Source organism: Melozone crissalis, unplaced genomic scaffold (genome assembly GCF_028551555.1).
Source record: "Melozone crissalis strain CALT ecotype California unplaced genomic scaffold, PUWL_Pcris_2 ptg000027l_1, whole genome shotgun sequence".
NCBI classification, from domain to species: Eukaryota; Metazoa; Chordata; class Aves; order Passeriformes; family Passerellidae; genus Melozone; species Melozone crissalis.
In genome coordinates this window covers 56,411,977-56,430,630 of record NW_026535805.1, presented here as the reverse complement: position 1 = coordinate 56,430,630, position 18,654 = coordinate 56,411,977, and the positions used below count along the sequence as shown (strand labels likewise).

The 18,654-nt window shown below is 40.5% G+C and overlaps 2 protein-coding genes across 3 annotated transcripts in view; both read right to left on the bottom strand.

Moving 5' to 3' along the window:
- Positions 1-388: 388 nt before the first annotated feature.
- Positions 389-1,645, bottom strand: TTC32 (tetratricopeptide repeat domain 32). Its single transcript, XM_054280231.1, has 3 exons — positions 1,533-1,645; positions 1,298-1,458; positions 389-530 (listed from the first exon to the last, which is right to left on the bottom strand). Exons 1-3 carry the CDS (start codon positions 1,643-1,645, stop codon positions 403-405), a joined length of 402 nt encoding a protein of 133 aa, XP_054136206.1. The 3' UTR covers positions 389-402.
- A 1,745-nt stretch (positions 1,646-3,390) lies between these two features.
- Positions 3,391-18,654, bottom strand: part of WDR35 (WD repeat domain 35) — a 43,038-nt gene continuing 27,774 nt past the window's right edge. For both annotated transcript variants that reach the window (XM_054279593.1, XM_054279594.1), the window contains 12 exons: positions 17,338-17,548; positions 16,679-16,759; positions 16,417-16,553; positions 13,981-14,184; positions 11,604-11,750; positions 10,316-10,448; positions 9,542-9,652; positions 7,941-8,105; positions 6,832-6,972; positions 5,903-6,059; positions 5,052-5,292; positions 3,391-4,115 (listed from right to left, as the gene is read on the bottom strand). In XM_054279593.1, the coding sequence (XP_054135568.1) occupies positions 3,965-4,115; positions 5,052-5,292; positions 5,903-6,059; positions 6,832-6,972; positions 7,941-8,105; positions 9,542-9,652; positions 10,316-10,448; positions 11,604-11,750; positions 13,981-14,184; positions 16,417-16,553; positions 16,679-16,759; positions 17,338-17,548 (1,879 nt within the window). In that variant the 3' untranslated portion in view covers positions 3,391-3,964. The remainder of the gene's footprint in view (positions 4,116-5,051; positions 5,293-5,902; positions 6,060-6,831; positions 6,973-7,940; positions 8,106-9,541; positions 9,653-10,315; positions 10,449-11,603; positions 11,751-13,980; positions 14,185-16,416; positions 16,554-16,678; positions 16,760-17,337; positions 17,549-18,654) is intronic.

The following is an 18,654-nucleotide window of genomic DNA, read 5'->3' as shown; positions in this document are numbered from 1 at the left end:
TTTCAGGGAATTGATCTCTTTAATAAGGAAGAGAAAGCCACAATTCCTCCTGTGAATATTTTCTATGGTAAACTCTGCAGACAATCATGAGATAAAAAGTACATGTTCATTTTTATTTTCAATTAATCTGAATTTATTTTCAATTAATTCAAACAATAGAATCACAAAGTATTTCTGTACAAAATCTGTACAAGTGTCTCACAGAGATCAACATTACTCCTTCCCTCAAGAATAAAAATCCCAAATCCGGGTTATTTTGCAATCATAATCAATTTTTAACTTATTTACCTAAGAATGAAGTTCTCCAGCAGGTCATAACAGATGTAAATGATCTTGTGTTTCACCCATCAATGACAAAAATCACATGTTTAGCAGAATATTTTCACATCACATCTTGAATTTTCAATAACCTCGCTTCTCTTTTTCTTCTTTATCAAGCATAGCCTGTTTTAGACTCAATGCAGCATCTTCAAATTGGGGGTTTAACTCTAATACTTTCCTGAAATCTTTCATGGCCTCATCAAAGTCTCCTGTCCCAAAAAAGACAAAAAAAAAGGAAAAGTAAAATTATCTTTCTGTAACTGCTCATGCTCACAAACCTCTGACAACTCAAGAACACCTCCAACACTTTCACCCACAAAGCAGCAGCTGCTTCCTGGACCCGTGGCATTTGGATTCTCCACAGGCCCAACTGGGAGTCAAAGAGTTTCACATCAAGAATGGACTCAAATGCACTTAAGGCTCAACTCAGCCAGTTTGTTCCAAAGAGGAGGAGACAAAAGGCACACACCAACAATGAGGCTGCTTTAAAGCTGGCACACAGGCACAGAGCTTCCAGCGGGTGCCCATGGCCCGGCTCCATTCTCCAGTGGCTCGACCTCTGCAATGGCCAAGCTCCAACAGAAGGCACAGGGCTGTCATTTTGGGATGGCATCACCAAAAACGGGGCAGGAAACTCCCCAGAGGTGGCCAGCAGCCCACTGGAAGTGGAGAAGGCTGTGCTACAGGTGCTTGGGAGATGCTTTAGCTCAGGTTTAATGGCAGTATTTGGAACTGGCTTGTTTCACTCCAGCGCGAATTTCTCCACAAGTCAATTACACCTTTCCTCCCATTCTTCACGAAGTAGCATCGTTTCGAATGACAGCAGCATAGCCTGCAAGAGGGGTGTAAGCGCACACGGGGGGCAGGCAGGCGCTGTCACTGCTGGCACCGCGTGTGGCGCCGGTCCCGGAGCGATGCCCGCCCTCGTCCCGCCCGTGACCCGGGGCTGCCCGGCCCTGCCGTGCCCGGCTCGTACCCAGCCGGTAGCGCACCAGCCCGCGGTTGTAGTAGGGCACCTCGAAGCCGGGCTGGCACTCGATGGCGGCCGTGAAGTCCCGCACGGCGGCGGCGAACTCCACTCGCAGGTACCGCACCTGCCCGCGGTCGTTGAGCGCCGTGGCGAGGTCGCTGCTGGCACTGCGGGGACAGAGGGAGCGGCGTTAGCGGGACCCGGCTCGGCGCGCCCGCCCCGCTCCCGGCCCCGGCGTTACCCCGCGGGGCTGCGGGCGATGAAGCGGCTGAAGAGCTCCTCGGCCGCCGAGAGCCGCCGCGCCCGCAGTTCTGCCCGCGCCGCCGCCAGCAGCGCCGCCGCCTCCTCCGCCATCGCGGTGACGTCACGGGCACGCCGGCGCGCGCGGCCACGTCAGAGACGGCGCTGGGCCGGCGAGAGCTGCCCGCAGAGCGCAGCAGTATGGCAATAGCGTCTGTAACAACAGCAGGGTCACGGAGAGATGGTGCTGGGCCGGCGAGAGCTGCCCGCAGAGCGCAGCAGTATGGCAATAGCGTCTGTAACAACAGCAGGGTCACGGAGAGATGGCGTTGGGCCGGCGAGAGCTGCCCGCAGAGCGCAGCAGTATGGCAATAGCGTCTGTAACAACAGCAGGGTCACGGAGAGATGGTGCTGGGCCGGCGAGAGCTGCCCGCAGAGCGCAGCAGTATGGCAATAGCGTCTGTAACAACAGCAGGGTCACGGAGAGATGGCGTTGGGCCGGCGAGAGCTGCCCGCAGAGCGCAGCAGTATGGCAATAGCGTCTGTAACAACAGCAGGGTCACGGAGAGATGGTGCTGGGCCGGAGAGAGCTGCCCGCAGAGCAGGAGCTGCCCACAGAGCGCAGCAGTACGGCAGTGGTCACAATAACAACAGCGGGCTGCGTAGAGACTGTGCTGGGCCGGAAGGAGCTGCCCACAGAGCACAGAAACACGGCAGTAGTGTCACTAACAACAGCAGGGCCACGGAGAGACGGTGTTTAACCTAAACCTCTCCTTCATCTTAAAGCCATTCTCCCCTCTCCTATCCCTTTATGCCCTTGTAAATTGACTCTTTTTTACCCGTTTACAAGGTGCTGGGCCGGGGAGAGCTGCCCACAGAGCACAGCAATACGGCAATGGTGTCAGTAACACCACCGGACCACGGAGCCCTCTGCTCCGCTGCTCCGCTCTCCCGACCCCCCAGCCGCAGTTCAGCGCCCAGCTCGGGGCCGCAGCGCAGGCACGGTGTGGAGCCGCTGGAGCGAGGCCAGAGGAGAGCAAGACGATCAGAGAGCTGGAGCACCTCTCCTGGGGAAACAAGCTGGGAGAGATGGGGGTGTGGAGAGGGCTTGGTGGGAACCTCAGAGCACCTTCCAGTACCTAACGGGGCTCTAAGAGAGCTGGAAAGGGTCAGTTTACAAGGCCATAAAGCAATAGGAGAAGGGAGAATGGCTTTAAGATGAAGAAGGTTTAGGTTAAACATAAGGAAGGAATTCTTTACTGTGAGGGTGGTAAGACGCTGGAACAGATTGCCCAGAGAAGCTGTAGATGCCCCATCCCTGGAAATACTCAGGAACAGGTTAGATGCGCTGTGTGTTACCTGGCCTAGTGGAAGGTGTCACAGCCCGTGTCAGCACGTTTAAAGCAAGATGGTCTTTAAGGTCCCTTCCAACCCAGGCTGTTCTACTGCTCGGTGATTCTATGGAGATGGGGCTTATCCTTACCTGGCCTAAGCTTAGGTGAGAGACAGAAGAGCTCCTCTGCTCTCCTCTCAAACGTGCCAAGGCACAATGTGAACGTCACAGCTCTTGTCAGGCAGCCAGGTGCTGGCCTGGGCACAGCTCACCCTATGCTCAAGGCCCTGCAGCACTGCCAGAGCACAAACCAGCAGTAAGGTGGGACACCGAGACATTGTTCCTTGGACCTTTGTGTGTAACAAGGGTGACATTTCAGCTCCTGAAATCTGTTCAACAGATGCAGGCTGCTCTCCCAAGCTACATGGAAAGTGCCAGGTTCCAGGCTGCAAGTTCATGGAGGTTTCCTTAAGCTGGTGAAGATGACACCACCCAAGCTCAGGAACCCAAGCGACACACTGACTGCTGCGTGTTTTCAAGCCCTTTATTTTATGGTGGGTTTAAATACACTTAGTAAAAGAAACCAGCACTAATGTATGCTTATACTGGTATCATCACTCTAGTAACTCTTAACAGTAGTACAAAAACACATATGGTAATATTATCAAAATTATTGTGATGTTATTTCAACTCGGGAATCACTTCCCTCAAAAAACTGTGAATTCTGAGAAAACCCAGTAATTTCCTATGGAATTAAGACAAAAAAATTGAGCCTGCTCAGAGTAGAACATATTGATATGAGCCTACATTCGACTCACATGGCTCAATCTACAATTCAAAAAGAATGCTTTTACCTTAAACCTTTTTTAAAAAGCGTAGAAAAAAATGGAATCTATTTCCATGGTAATTTCTTCAGCTAAATGGAAGCAGTAAAGGTTTCTCTTGTGGGTTTTCTGTTTTGGTTTTGCTTTTTTTTTTTAATCTTTCTCTAATAGCAGCACTAACTGCTACAATACAGTACCTGAGTTGTATTTCAAAAGATAGTAACATTTTAGAGGCTGCTCTTAGCAGTCATAAATGCAGATACAGAGTCTTTATCCTCAGCTTACTGTGCTGTGGCACAGAGGACAGGCGTTATAATGGCCTGCTTCTTTGGCTTTCATGCAATGCTTACACACACTGCACATCCAGAACTGATACTCCAGGATAGGGGCTCCTGTTGCAACACATACAGGAAGTTTACCATCTCCACTACAAAAGAAAAAGAAAAGAGTAAAGCTGAAAGAATAAAAATGCGGTGGGCCAGTTGTTGATTAGAAGGTATTAGCTCATGTAACACTTCCCTGTTCATGTAACCAAGTATATAAATCTTCACACCAGAGAATGCCCACCCCCAGAACCATACAGTCACAAATCAGGACCAGCAGATCCAAAAGATGGGGTGAAAAGAAGCAGTGAAGGCCATATAAAAGTAAGGCCTGATCAGACACCTGCACTGCTATTATACTCTGTCCTCTGATGTCTGAAGGGTCAACAGAATCACAGCTGCTACTGAGATTCTGTACAGCTGCACAGTAGGATCAATCAAGACAGGTTAAAATCCTGTTTGCTAAAAGAAAATTGATTTCCATATTTACAAGTTCCATGCTCTCAACGGGAAATGTCAAACACACTGTTGTGGGTACAGCCACTCCAAGGATTTACCCCTTAAATGTGCCCTTCATACTAATTTTAACTTCACTTATTGCTCTTTTCACATCAAGTAGATCTAGGTAATTCACAAAACACTGGAGACCTGTTCGCTAATAATGTTTAAACAGTCCCTTGTTGATACTTTCAGCACTCCACCATGGAGATGCAAACAGTAACATGCTCTAATGTCACATGACACAGTCTCAAAGGTCCTAAAACTCCTGTGCTTTGTCTACTTGCATTTCAAATTGAGATGAAGTTACATCTTTATGCCCAGATCCTCAAATGCAGTCAGTGTCTATTTTCCCAAACACAGTGCTGTATTACCTTCCTCCAAACTGGCTAACTCCTGCCTCATTCTTGACCAATATCTGGTTTAAGTAGCAAAGTACTTAATTAATTTGGTCACACACAAAACCTGCTAAAACCCAAAACACAGCGAACAGCAGAAAAAAGTGACAGTATTATTATAGTATCATATAAAAATAAACCCACCTCTCAAGAACATCATCCAGATCAGCTGTTTTGTTATACTTTGGTCTATATCTTGTGAATATCTCTAGAGCAAGCTCTTCATATTGTTGCCTCTCCTCTGGCTGAAGAGTTTCCAAGGATTCTAATTTAACAAAGGCTTTTGAACAAGTATCAAATGCTCTGTTTGCACACGCACAGAGTGCCAAAAGGGAATAGATTTCAACTGCAGGGATAATGTCTTCATAATCTCGCAAATGAAGAGCTACAAAAAATGAAAAAAAGAAATCCAAGGAAATTATTACACATTTTCTTGGGAAGTGCAAGCATCTGTATGAAATAGTTACTACCAGATGACAGTATTAATTCTAAAAATAGGACAAAATTAACCACAGTCTTTTTATTGACATTACTGAAGCATTGCTCTAAAAAACAAACTAGCAGATTTCACTTGGAAATTGGTGTCTTCTTGAAACACTTTATTTTGGTTGGTGGGTTGTAAAAATATTAGAAGGATTTGAAATCTTCATTACTTGGACAAAGTACAAGGTGCTATTTGTTTCTCTTAATTCCCACAGATTTTTTGTGAAGCTCTACAAGGAGGTCTGATGTAAATTCAGGCATGCCTTATAATTTAGGGAGAGAAACAAAACAGTCAGCAGAACATCTACAGAGATTAACCAATTTACCAGGTAATATTTGGAAAGATTTGCATTTTCTTCAGCGAAGTCCTTTCCAGGTATTGTGACTGCAGCCATATTCAATTCATCATATGGTTTTGGTTTAAATTCCATGGATTTATTAAGAACTGAAAAATGTGGCAGCTATAAATGAAGATATGTGCTGTCTTTACAGGGTTGAAAATTAATTTTTACCTGTTTTAAGTGCTGCATCTACAGAACCTTTATAGAGCTGTTTTTGTGCAAGTATGAAGAAGTGGTAAGCCTCAGCTCCTCGCCAGGCATTGTCTGCAAAGCGATTCGTTGAAGAAAGAACATCTTCTTCCAGCAAACCAGCCAAAGCTGAAGCACTCTGAAAACAAACCAGTATCACAAGTAATTTTTACATGAAACAGATACAGCAGGAAATGGGGATATATGAAAAGAGCTTTTCTATACTTGGTGATTACACCACTGTCCGTGCTAAGTAGGCAAAATACAAATGGACCTACAGTGAGCATTGTCAGGCGTTCTGTACAGAGCACAGGCACAACATCTGGTGCAGATTTTCAAAGATAAATATCATATACGTGTGTATACAAATATATTTTGTGCACATCTGCAGACTGGTTCATAGTTTGGATTAATACTGCATTTCAACACCAGAGGTCTTAAAAATTTGTTTAAACCATTTCATTTGTGGATATGAAGATGAACGTGTAAGCAGAGAAAAAAAAATTCTTCCATTTGCTTTCCCTGTATCTGGAGCCATCTCCCTGCTGAATTACAGGCAACATAGCTTAATCTAATCACAGATCACCCTTTGGGATCAATTCTTACTCCTAAATGACACAAGAGTCTTGCAGGAAGTTTCTTAGTATGGTTTTCATTGTTATAGTGAAAATATTAAGAAAACCATGTTAAACTTAGGAAGCAAAATATCTACTAATACATATGATTTAAACGTTTTAAAGTAATACCTAAAACAATATGTTTTCATGGGGGACTTGCTTGAAGGAAAGCTTTGTTCTTAGCAGGGAAAAGGGTTATTAAAAAAACATTATAGGCTCCCATGAAGATGGCTTGCTTTATTCTGACTAGCTAGCAGATACCAGAATTCAGAAAGGGGAAAAAAAAGACATTACCTCTGAACTTTTCTCTTTAACTTTTCCCCTTTGTGCATTTTGCATTTGTTCATGACACTGTTCCATAAGTAAGGCTGATAGCACATAAAGCTTTTTAACTCGCAAAGGCTTCGTCCTTTTCTTTGACTCTTCATCTGCAATCTTTAAGAAAAACAAAGGGATTTAATTCTCTTGGACAATTGCATGCTTGTACAAACCTAGGAAATCATGCCAAAAAATGATTCTCCCTTTAAATGTAATAATTTAGACTGCAAACAGAACTATAAATGAAAATGTCAAAGTGAAGTATGCACGTTATTTTATATTTATTTAGCTAACATGTATATAAAGCCAGATTCTCAGGAAGGATAAATCAGTGTAACCATGTATAAGGGTAGTGATCTAGTATAAAAATAAACTAAAAAAATAGCAATTTTTAAACACATACATAGCTTTCAATAAGGTCTGATGGTTTTCCCAGAAAAGAAGAATGAATTTTGAAGTAACATATATATATATACTGCTATAAATACTTGCTGTAAAAATTACTTATCAGTCCTACAAGACTTTAAGCTATGTAGAGAAATTTCTGCAGCCAAACCAAATCTAAGCAACATCTTTATCTTAAAAGCACACCACAACCATTTCTAATTGAAGGAATTAATTGAAGAAATACCAAAATTTAACTTCCAGTTATTTACATTGCTGGTTTGGGGTTTTTTTAAAGGAGATAAAAATAACTCCCATGACATCTAAAATAATGTGGACATTGCACCCCAGGCCAGTCTACTATACTCTTTTACTAGGCAATGCAGGGCATCAGGACTTTTCCTGAGGTGCAGTTCATCTCCTACTGAAGTGAAAGTCTCAAAATAAGTAAATTGATGGCTTTTGTCCCCAAAGTCTCCTCTCCACTAGCTATAGAGGACACCCAGGGTAACTATTACACATAGAGATATCGAAACTCTGGGAGTTGGGTTGATCTTTGCAGTATCCTGTATGATGACATCTGCTTATTGCCTAGACATTGTTAAAACTAAAATAACCCCAAGGGAATAAAAGTAGCACAGACATAGTAAGAGCTAGTCCAAAAACCCAGTCATTCAACATAAAAATAAAACCTGCCATACCTTGAACATGAGCTTAGCAGCTTCAAAGAAATAATTGGCTTTACGATAGAGTTCTATAGCATCAAGGATTTTGTTCTTTTCCAGTAAATGACTTGCATATCTGGCTAACAAGGATCCGATCTCTTTCATATTGTGATTTTTGGCCAGCTCCACAGCTTTATTCCACTAGAAATTAAAGGAGACAATTATTAATCTCATTTTTTCAAATATACTCTCAGAACGAACCAGTTATCCATGAACAGACTGCAGCATCTGTGTGCAATATTTCATCACCATTTTGAACCAGACTACTACAAATTAATATAAAAAGCAAGAGAATACAAATGTTTACATCATTGCCAATCACGTGATGCTGCAGTACTGAAAAAAATGCTGGATCGATGTTGGGGTACCCAAAACAGAGATTACTTTGGACCTTATTAGCATAAGAGATTTGATAACAGGATGCCTTGGCAAGAGCAAACAGGACTTTGAGAATTAAATCAAGATTGCAAGAAGATCAAATCGGTGTTACTGGAAAAAAGAAAATTACATCAGACTTCTGCAAGCTAGAGATGTTTAAAATCTATAAGTTTATGTGATCTTTAGCCCAATCATTGTAGTAAAACATTACTAGCTTTCCTAAAACAGTATATAAACATTTGTAGTCCACAATAAAATCGGATTCTTTGACCTTCTCAAAATCTTCCCCGTCTTTCTTCATCGCTGATAGATAGACCTCTGTCCAAAACCACATATAAAACAGTTGCTTCTACTTTTATGAAGCTATGCAAAATCCTTTCATTGTAGCTCGTATCTGGACATGGGGATTTCGACCCAGAAAAGTCTAAACCAGACTCTCAAAAGCATGTCTGAAAGAGGACCTCAGCCCAGAAGCTTAAAGCACACAGTAGCACTTTACTTATCTTTCTATACACTTCATTTTGTCTGTGAATTTGCCTGATCTTCAGTGGTTGGCTACTGTGTTTGCCCCAGATGAAAAGTTTGGCAGGACTGAGATCTCAACTGAATCTCACACCTTATAGCTCTTCAGATCTATAAACTGAAATTGTTCACAAAAAGCCAGCCCTAGGCAGTCCTGCCATTCCTATCCATTGAGTTCCTCATAGCCATCCTCAGTTTTTCCCCTATTTGTATTGACACAGACATTTGCACAGGTTAAATCATACCAGGAAACAACTCTAGTTATGAACATGCAGATCAGTTTCCAGCTCTGCTTTTTCCGGCTACATCCTCATGCAGTCACAAATCCATCTGCATCTATACAAAGGAGGGGGATGTGGAAAATATCCAGAATGGACACCTATCTCTTCTCCAGTCTTGTCCCATTCCATCAGGAGGCAGCACAGCCTAGCTCCACAGAGGCTGCAAGTGTCTGTGCTGAGCATGCTGCCCACATACCCTGCATGTAGCTTTGCATGTAGCCCCTCCAGTAGTTTAATCTTAATCTCAGAGAAATGGCTTAAGCACCGAAGCATGAATTTTCCAGAAATTATGACAAATCATCTGACACTTAACATGGATTTGTATTCCACTGGGTATTAGGATAGAAATCTCACTGTTACCCTGGTGTTATTACAGATTATCTCCTGCTGTTTTACCTGGTTGAGATGCACACAGGTATCCACAGCATCCTTGGGTCGATTACATTTCAGAAAGGCTGACACAGCTTGTTCACACATCCCCACTCTCACAAACATATAAGCTATATCCTGCAAAAAACATCAGCACTGTATTAAATTCAATTCTTCATTTTTAGTACATTGTGCAGCAACAGCAGTGCTCCTGTTTGGTTAATTTAAGTCCAAGAGGGTGGGGAATGGGCTGTTTGCTTCATGGACCCTGTGAAGGCACCAGGCATTGTTTTAAATCTCTAGAACAGTATGCTAGGCTCACACACTGCTTCTGAATTCAAGAAAGCCATTACAATGAGGTTAAAAGACAATGCTATGTCTTGATTTACTGGAAAAGGCATTAAAGGAGCATGTTTTGCATTTTTCAGGCATTTTGGATTAAGTCAACCACAGCATAGTTTTAAATTAGCTATTGTTTAGTAGGTAATTTCCTGCTACATATACAGACCTATACCCTGTACACCTATTTATCCTACACACCCTATCCCATCTACTTTCCCTCCTTTAAAAGTATTGTCAGTCAGGTCTTTCTGGGGAACTGGAACAATAAGGGAAAGGAAGAGTGATGGAGTGTGAAAATAACAGTAATACTAGAGATCAATACCACAGTAACACCACTGCAGTTAAGTGAGTAGGTCATACACTGAATTCATTCTCTTGTTTTTAACCCTCCCAAGATGGGAAATTTCAAATAAATCGTTTGGTATAAGACAATGAACAATAAAAGTGCTTTTTGCTTACAGGAAGCAATTTATGATTCTCTGGAAGTGAGTTGGCCAAATTCTCCAATCCTTGGTAGTCTTCTAGCATGTAGTAACATTCAGCTAAACGTTCCTGGTTTTGTCCTTGGACATAGTACTGTACAGCATTTAACCTAATAAGACAAAAAAATAAGTGGTGGCTTCTGATGTATAAACACAAGAGAAGTTTTCACTTCTGTAAGTATTTTGCATTTTTAAATTTAAAATCACATTATTTTAAATAGGTAACTTTGCCTGAAAATCTTTCATAGCTAGAACTTCACTGTTTTTCCAAAAAACAGTGCACTAAATGCACTAATTTTTTTTTTAATTTTCACAGATCATTATATTAAAAGTGTAGCAATATTGATTCTCTGACTAGCATAAGATTAGGAAGTCAAAGAATTCTTAAAGCTTTATTCCCACGTTTGCAGAGATGAGGGGAGACAATGGACAATTTATAGCTAAACTTCCAGAAAAGGGCTTTATTGTTGCGTTTCTGTATTTTAAAATGCAAACACCAAGACCTCCAAGACCATTCTCCAGAGTTACCTAAAGCATCTAAAAGTCAACTTTCGAAATCTAATCTCATTACAAATTTCTAATCTAATCACAAATTTTCAGCTGCATTGGGACAATACAGTTTGGATAATGTCAATACATAGTGGAGCTGTGGAACTAAGACATGGGCTTAGAAGGCAACAACAAACATTCACAAAAAACATTCCCTGTAAGTTATTAGCTATGAAGACATTACCTCTGGCTCAGTAAGCACCTGACTGCAAAATGTGTTCTGGAGAAATACCATTACAGGTGTGCACTGCCCTTAAAATCTTCCTTGGGTACCCAGTTTGGGAGACAGATGCAGCTCGGAGAACTCTGGACCTTACCAAATATTTGTGATTTGAAGCATTTTAGAAAATTCACTGGTAGTTAGTAATTATGTACTACTTTTAATCCCTTTTGGGGATTTTTTTAATATGTTCTATATCCACCCTAATATAACTTTACAGATATTTCTCTTTCCTTGCCTTCCTTTGAAGGAGACAGACTTCTGGCAAAGCAGAGATTTCTGTGACCTTCACCATTTCGGTAGCTGATCATCAGCTCTCTGTTTATCATATAATGGAACCATAAAGATATGAGCAAAATCTCATTATTCCAAAATTATCCTATGTATTGCATCCTGACTTTCCTTGTACCTGTCCCTCCTCATAAATTAAGTCTTGTCATCAGTTTAATAATATCCTCTGTAAGCTCCTTACTGCTGGTTCCTCTGCAGGCCCTACCATTTCTGTCGGTCTGCAAAGTAGTCTCCGATGGCGTTGTGTGCCTGCTCCAGGAGGGCGTCGTCCGAGTCCCCCGAGCCCGTCTTCAGCAGCTGCAGCACGCGGAACCAATCGCCCAGCTTGATCCGCAGCCCGATGGCAAGGTCTCTGAACAGGAACCAGCAGGGAAAAGTCAAACACAGCAAAAGAGGTAACCAAACATCTTGAGAAAAGCATCCAAAAGTGTTTTCACATGCAATGCAGGTATCAGAGTGATCCCAGATAACTTGTTTACGATTTCAACACTATTCCATTAAAGCAAATACTCAAGAGAGCTCCCAGGTTATATCACACATATGCATGTGGCATTCATACACTCTGAAAAAATCCCTTCGCCCAGGGTTTTTCTGCTGGGAAGCTGAGAAGCCTCAGAGAAAAGGAAAGCAATTCTTATCTCATTTGCTTCTCCTGTGTTTTGCTCATGTGGAATGTGTTTGGAGATTGTTTATCCAAAGGTGATTGCCTGATTGGATTCTGGTGTGAGTTGTTTTGACTCATTGGCCAATTATGGCCAAGCTGTGTAGGGACTCTGGAAAGAGTCATGAGTTTTCATTATTATCTTTTGAGCATTCAGTAAGTATCTTTTCTGTTTTGTATAGTATAGTATTCTTTAATATAATATAGTATAATAAAGTAATAAATTAGCCTTCTGAGAACATGGAGTCAGATGCATCATTCCTGCCTTCATCGGAGCATCCCTGCAAATACAACAGTATGCGCTTCCTTATCAGCCACACTCCTGTGTGAAGAGTTAAATGAGCGAGACAGTTGGGCTGATGTTACTTCAGGTTCCCTCTTACTCTGTTCTGCATCTTTCACTGCTGACCCACTACAAGAGATGGCAGCAGCTGCAAAAGGCTAAAAGCAGAAGGAAGGTGAGGGGAAAGACCAAGAAGCAACAAATATGAATAATGGAGGCTAAAGCTGAGATGTAATAAAATGGATTTCAGGGACTTATTTTCCAGATTCAGGGTGATTTTGGATAAAGGAGAAAGGACTCCGCAGTAGTTTTTCCTTTTTGTTATTCATGCATACATATGACTCCCTGTGTGTCTGTCTGGCATGTTTTTTCCACCAAATAGAATAATTCTATTATTACCTCATATAAAAGTAATTCTGCAGGTGCATAGAAAATAAATGGGAGAGACCTTTGCCCTTTTAAAAATGCCCTCAACTTACAAGTAAATTAAGGAAGGCACGAGAAACTCAATGCAGTCAGCTAAGTAAGAGCATCTATCTAAAAACATTCGAATTTTATTTGAAAAATAGATTTATTTCATTGTGATTTATGGTAGATCCTTATCAGGATTTTTCTAGTTGTGAAAGTTGAAACTAGTAAACAAAAAAGTAAGTTTTTGACTTCTGCAATTCTATGTCCAAACTTCTCTTCGGCCATGTGAAAATGAATATGCCATATCTAAAACTGGGTGTTGCAGTGTGACTGAAGTGCTGAGGAGGCAGCCCACATCCCCACACCACCCAACTGCCAGCAACTAATTAATGACATGCAAGGAAGTTTTCATTACCAGGCACTATTGGGCATCTCTCCCCAGCTCCTGCCTTCTCTCTGCCCTGACACCCTGTCCCCCTTATTTTTATTCTTACAGCATGAAATAATAACTATTTTTTTTCTCCATCATTCCCTACTGTTTTTCATGGCTCCATTAATCAAAGCTTAAAAATTTCTCATGTGCCTAAGTGATTCACGTTTCTCCATGTTTGACTACCATCTACAGGCTACATTGCACAACTGCTGCTGGTGATTTCTCATTATCCTTTTTCAGCAGAGACAATGCTCTGGCTAATTATTTAATGTTAATTTATATTCCCAGCAATACTAAAATTCTGCTTTGTTTGTTTTCATTCCTGAGCAAAAATTACACTGATTGGCTTCAATGTTTCACAGTTTCATCCAGAGTCTTTCTGTCTCTCCAAAGATTACAGTTCATTAAAAACTCTGTTGTTTGTATATGTAATTGAGAAGAATGTGTACTTGGCTACTAGCACAGAGCAACACCACATAAATTAAACATTATTTAAGATTGTTTGTATTTTTGGAATCCCAGCTGAAATACCAACAAAATACTTGTGAAAAAACCATCTATAAAACACAGCACTACCTAGAGCAGCCAAGGTTTTGTAAACAGTTTGGAATGCACTGTTTTACATACAGAACTGGTTATCTATGGATAAACCAAAAGTTTCTCCATCTGATCCTTTTATGTTTTTGCAGAAACTGGTAAAGACTCTCCAGAGAAAACAGCCATTCCTGATTAAGGAATGTTTTTTTTTTTCCCCCCCAGACTTCTCTACTGCTGAGATGTTTACATGCAATTACCTTCTGTCCATATCCAGATACATTCTTTCAGCTTCTTCAAATCTGCTAAAATAGGCTGCCACTTCTGCTTGCTTCATGGACTCGCTCTGCAGATTGCCCAGGCGCTTCACAAACTTAATGCCTTGATAATCTTTGCAACGCACAAAAGCTTGTTCAGCCGTCTGCAGATCCAGCTTCTGAAGAGCAGCTTCAGCCAGGAGTCGCCTGTGTGAAAAACAAACACAGCAGATGGAAGAGCAGCCATAGAGTCAATTAAATGAGGGTATATTTAACTAGTAATCATTTAAAGAAGACATACAAGTTGTTGCAATTTATTGTTTACTAGCTAATCTTAATACAGTCATTTGTTTATTCCTAAAACATTCTGTGATCTGCCTGGTACTTGGTCAGGGAGAGATGTTCAAATAATTTCTAATATTGTTTAGTTCAGCTGTTCAGAGGGGCACTGGCTTGGGAGGAATGGGCAAGATTTGACTGTTACACTTACGTGAAATGTGTTGCTGGTCTCAGTGCAGTTCCATTTATTTATTTCTCCCTGTGCATTTGTGGAAACTTTAAGCCTTGATGGCAGCCTCTATCTAAGTGCCTCCAGCTCCATTGGCCATGACAAATAAATTATCCTTCTGATCCATCTGGATGTTCCTGGTCCTGTTAGGACAGCAGCTTGGGACAGGAGGGAAAACTTTTGGGGAGCTTTATGATTGGTACTGCCCTATTGGTTAGTTCTGCAAATAGGGAATTCAGGCCAACCTGTGTGTATCAGGTGCTTGAATGAGCTCCAGAATTTTCTGCAAAAGTAAGGCTATTTAAAATTTAGACTGGCTGATTGACATTGTGAAGCAAACTCAGTGCAGTGAGGCACTGACAAAACCACTAATATTATTGCTGTATTCAGTGACCCAAGCCATGCTTAGGCAGTATCAGCTGTGTATCTCTCAATCAATTTGAGAAGGCTGGATCACTTAAGTGCTCATCACAGACATCAAAGAAACCAATTGATCTACACATCACCCTGTTTGTTGCCTTCTAGAAGCAAGGTCACTGTTTTGTTCTGATCTGGAATATATTGGCTTTATATCCAGCACTTCTAATGAATCTCTTCATAAATATGTGACATGTTTTCTCTCATAATAAAATAAAATTCATGGCAATTCCAGAGCAAAGTGAACAGAATTTCACCTATATTTTGTGCTTTTATGATATAGAACTTTTACTGAGACACAGACTTGCAAAACTAATAGTAATTTTTTATTAAGGGAACAGACAGGACTAGCAAAAAACCACATGAACAATTTGAAAGCTCCAAAAATCTTCAGCTAGTTCAAGACATTTGTAAAAATGAAGACTCGAAACACTAACATTTCACCGTATGCACTCAAGCTAATAAAATTATGGTATTACAGAAACTTTCAATATATAACTGTTTTTCAAAATTAACATTCTGGAGACAAAGGAACAACTAGATAGAAAAGAATGGTTTTTGGGACAAACTTTTAAAGCAAGGTGTCTTGTCCAGTCTTTCATCAACTCTAAATTCATCTCTGAACCATCACAACTAATAGTGAACTCTCCAACCCCCTTGATGCAAGCTAAGCATCCAATGCTGCAAGAGACCATTAGCTTCTAAACAGAGCCAATATTACTAAAGAAAGGCACAGGTAATTAAACAGTCTCCAGAGAGTTAAGGAGAATTGGTCTCCTTCATCAAGGAACTTGTCAATGAAGTTTTAGGTTCTGCACTGCCTCTTCATTAAATTATCAGTAGAGGCCTTTACTCTTCCAGCCCTTACAAGTTGGGATATTAAACAGATTTCCAAGCACTCCTGTTTTCACAGGTTTACTCTAACATGTTTAGTCTGCAGGCTTTTCAGCTTTAGTTTAATAGCTGAGCCATGTTTAGTTTAAGCATGCCACTATCTCCATTTCTCAGATTACTTCTGAGATGCTGCATGGGAACACAACACACCCAGCCCTTCTTTCTGTCCTTCAAGGCCTGTCCAAATGCTACAAGGTTGTTCAAACTACTTTTACCCTACTATCAGTCTGATGTGTTCCTTTTACCAGGTTTTAAGCTCTTTAATGTTCAATACATACATTTTATTTTTAATTTAACCAACTTGGTTAACTTTCTGTTAGCTTTTCATTTCCATTAAGTTCCCTCCAACACACAAGGAACACTGTGTTTTGGGGCCCATATAGCACAGAGCAAAAAGGTGTCCTGAGCCTACACTCTATACCCACTATCATGATACAGCACCTGCCTGACATTCTAGGTACTCCAACATTCATTAAATCTTAAATGATTGTGTGTAAAATGTATACTGCTTTGGCTGGTTTTAAGTTGAGGGTTTTTATTTTCATACTGGATCTGTCTGAACAGGAAAAGAATAGAAAAGTAGATAAATTTAAACAAATTTGGCTTATAGGAGATTTTACCAAAGTCTGGGATGTGGATTGTCTTCTATGAATTGGGAAGATTCCTCAATGCCAACTTTTTCAATCAATGCTCGACTGTCTCGTAATGACCGAATCTCGAAATTGATGATGTAATCTTTGTTAGGATGTTCAGGATTCTAACATAATGGATAAAGAAACATATTTTTATTCCTGGTGACTTTTATTCTCACCCAACAAAACAGATATCTATCATTAAGAAAGACATCGACTTTTCCTACAAAATAAAACTAGCTATACTGACCTTTAATATTTCATCCAGAAGAACAGACTTGATTTCTAAATCTTCAAAGTTGCAAATATATCCAGATGTTTGTATAGGTTCCTGAAAGTTAAATAAGTTATAAAGGAATGAACTTGTATTCTGTCTGACTAAATCCTAAGTATACATTTAGATACATTCTTCTCCAACCTAGGATATAATTGCACTTCCAACAAGAAACAAATACTATAATCATTAACATTATTGACAAGTCTGTAAATACAGACATTATTAAAAATCCTCATGTTTTCTGCAACTAAATTATGACAAAGAAATAAAATAACACCTGCCAATATTTAGATTCAACTGAACCATTTTACAAGTATCTCTACTAAAACCGCATTTATGTATTCCAAAGCATACAAAAAATACACCCCTGAAAATCTCATACATTTATAGAAAAATATGACACCATTTTTATGTTTCTAGGACTGACCATTCATTCTACCTATATGATCCAAAACAACATTCCCATGTGAGAGTTGATAAGATTTTGAGCTTTATATAACCTGAAGCAAGTTTATATAAACAAACACTTGCAGAACTGAGCAGTAAGCACAACAATAACGCTATTCAAGAAAGAGCCATTAACGTAAGAGTGAACTTTTTTAAATGAGTAGTTTATATATGTTGATATCTACCTCTGGATCCAAGTTTCTGAAGACATACATTCTTGTTTTCTCCATCATGGCAAACAGGTCCGGGTTGTCCTTGGCCCATTTCATGTCCCAGACGTCCTTGCGCTCCAGCCGGAGCTGCCCGCCTGCCTCCGGCTGCCCCGCGCTGTCGGCGGCCCGCGCCTCCAGCTCCACAAACGTCAGAACCCCTGACAGGTCAATGATAGCGAGGCGACTACAGAAAAGCACACAGAGAAACAAGGCAGCTAAGTGACACTGCTCAAGGCTGTGAATCTGAAACAGCTCTCTAACCTGGCACAGTATAGATTCCATGAGATGCTGTCGTGTGCCAGAACCAGCACAGATCCATATGATTTTCATGTATCTGCACAGCAGAGACCAGACTCATGGAAAGATGTTCTTCATCTGCTCACACAGGATCTGGCCCCGCAAAGGTTCTGAAATATGCCCATTTTTACATCCAGCATTTTGAAGATACATCAGATACCAAGTTGAATAAATTACAGGTCTGTTGCTCACCAAACTTTTTTTGACAAAGACTCAAATTAACAACTGAATAGAATGGGTTTTCCTTATTTACTAGGAGGCAATGAAGCAGATTATTAAATTAAAAAGTCAGTGTGGTGAAGCAGACTGTTAATTCCTAAAATGTGATTTCTTGCATTTCTACAAAGAGTATTCTTCACTTTTTTCAAAAACAATGTTAAGTATAATCCAATTCGTCTTTGAAATAGTTTAAATATTGTGGTTGTTAATTGTTGCAGTGTTGTTGAGGGTCCCCAGGACAAGGTGAGAGATGAGAATTGACTCCAAGTTCTCAGAAGGGTGATTTATTATTTTATGATATTATATAATATTATATTAAAACAAAATTATATACTAAAATTATACTAAAGAAAGAGAAAGGAGACATCAGCAGGCTAGCAAAGAATGAAGAATAAAAACCCGTGACAGACACAACGAGTCTGACACAGCTGGCTGTGATTGGCCATTAATTAAAAACAATTCACATGGAACCAAACAAAGATGCACCTGTTGGTAAGCAACCTCCAAACCACATTCCCAGCAATCAGATAATTATTGTTTACATTTCTTTTCTGAGGCTTCTCAGGTTCTCAGGAGAAAAATCCTGGTGAAGGGATTTTTCATAAAATATTACAGTGACAAAAGATGGGAAAAATACAATTTCTAAAAGGCTACATTTGAAAATTTACAGTTGCATAGGTCTTCAGTGCATCATAGTAACCTATATTTACTACAAGGCCATTTTAAAAGTATTTCTAAACATAGATAGGTAGACAGCCTTAATTCCTATTACAA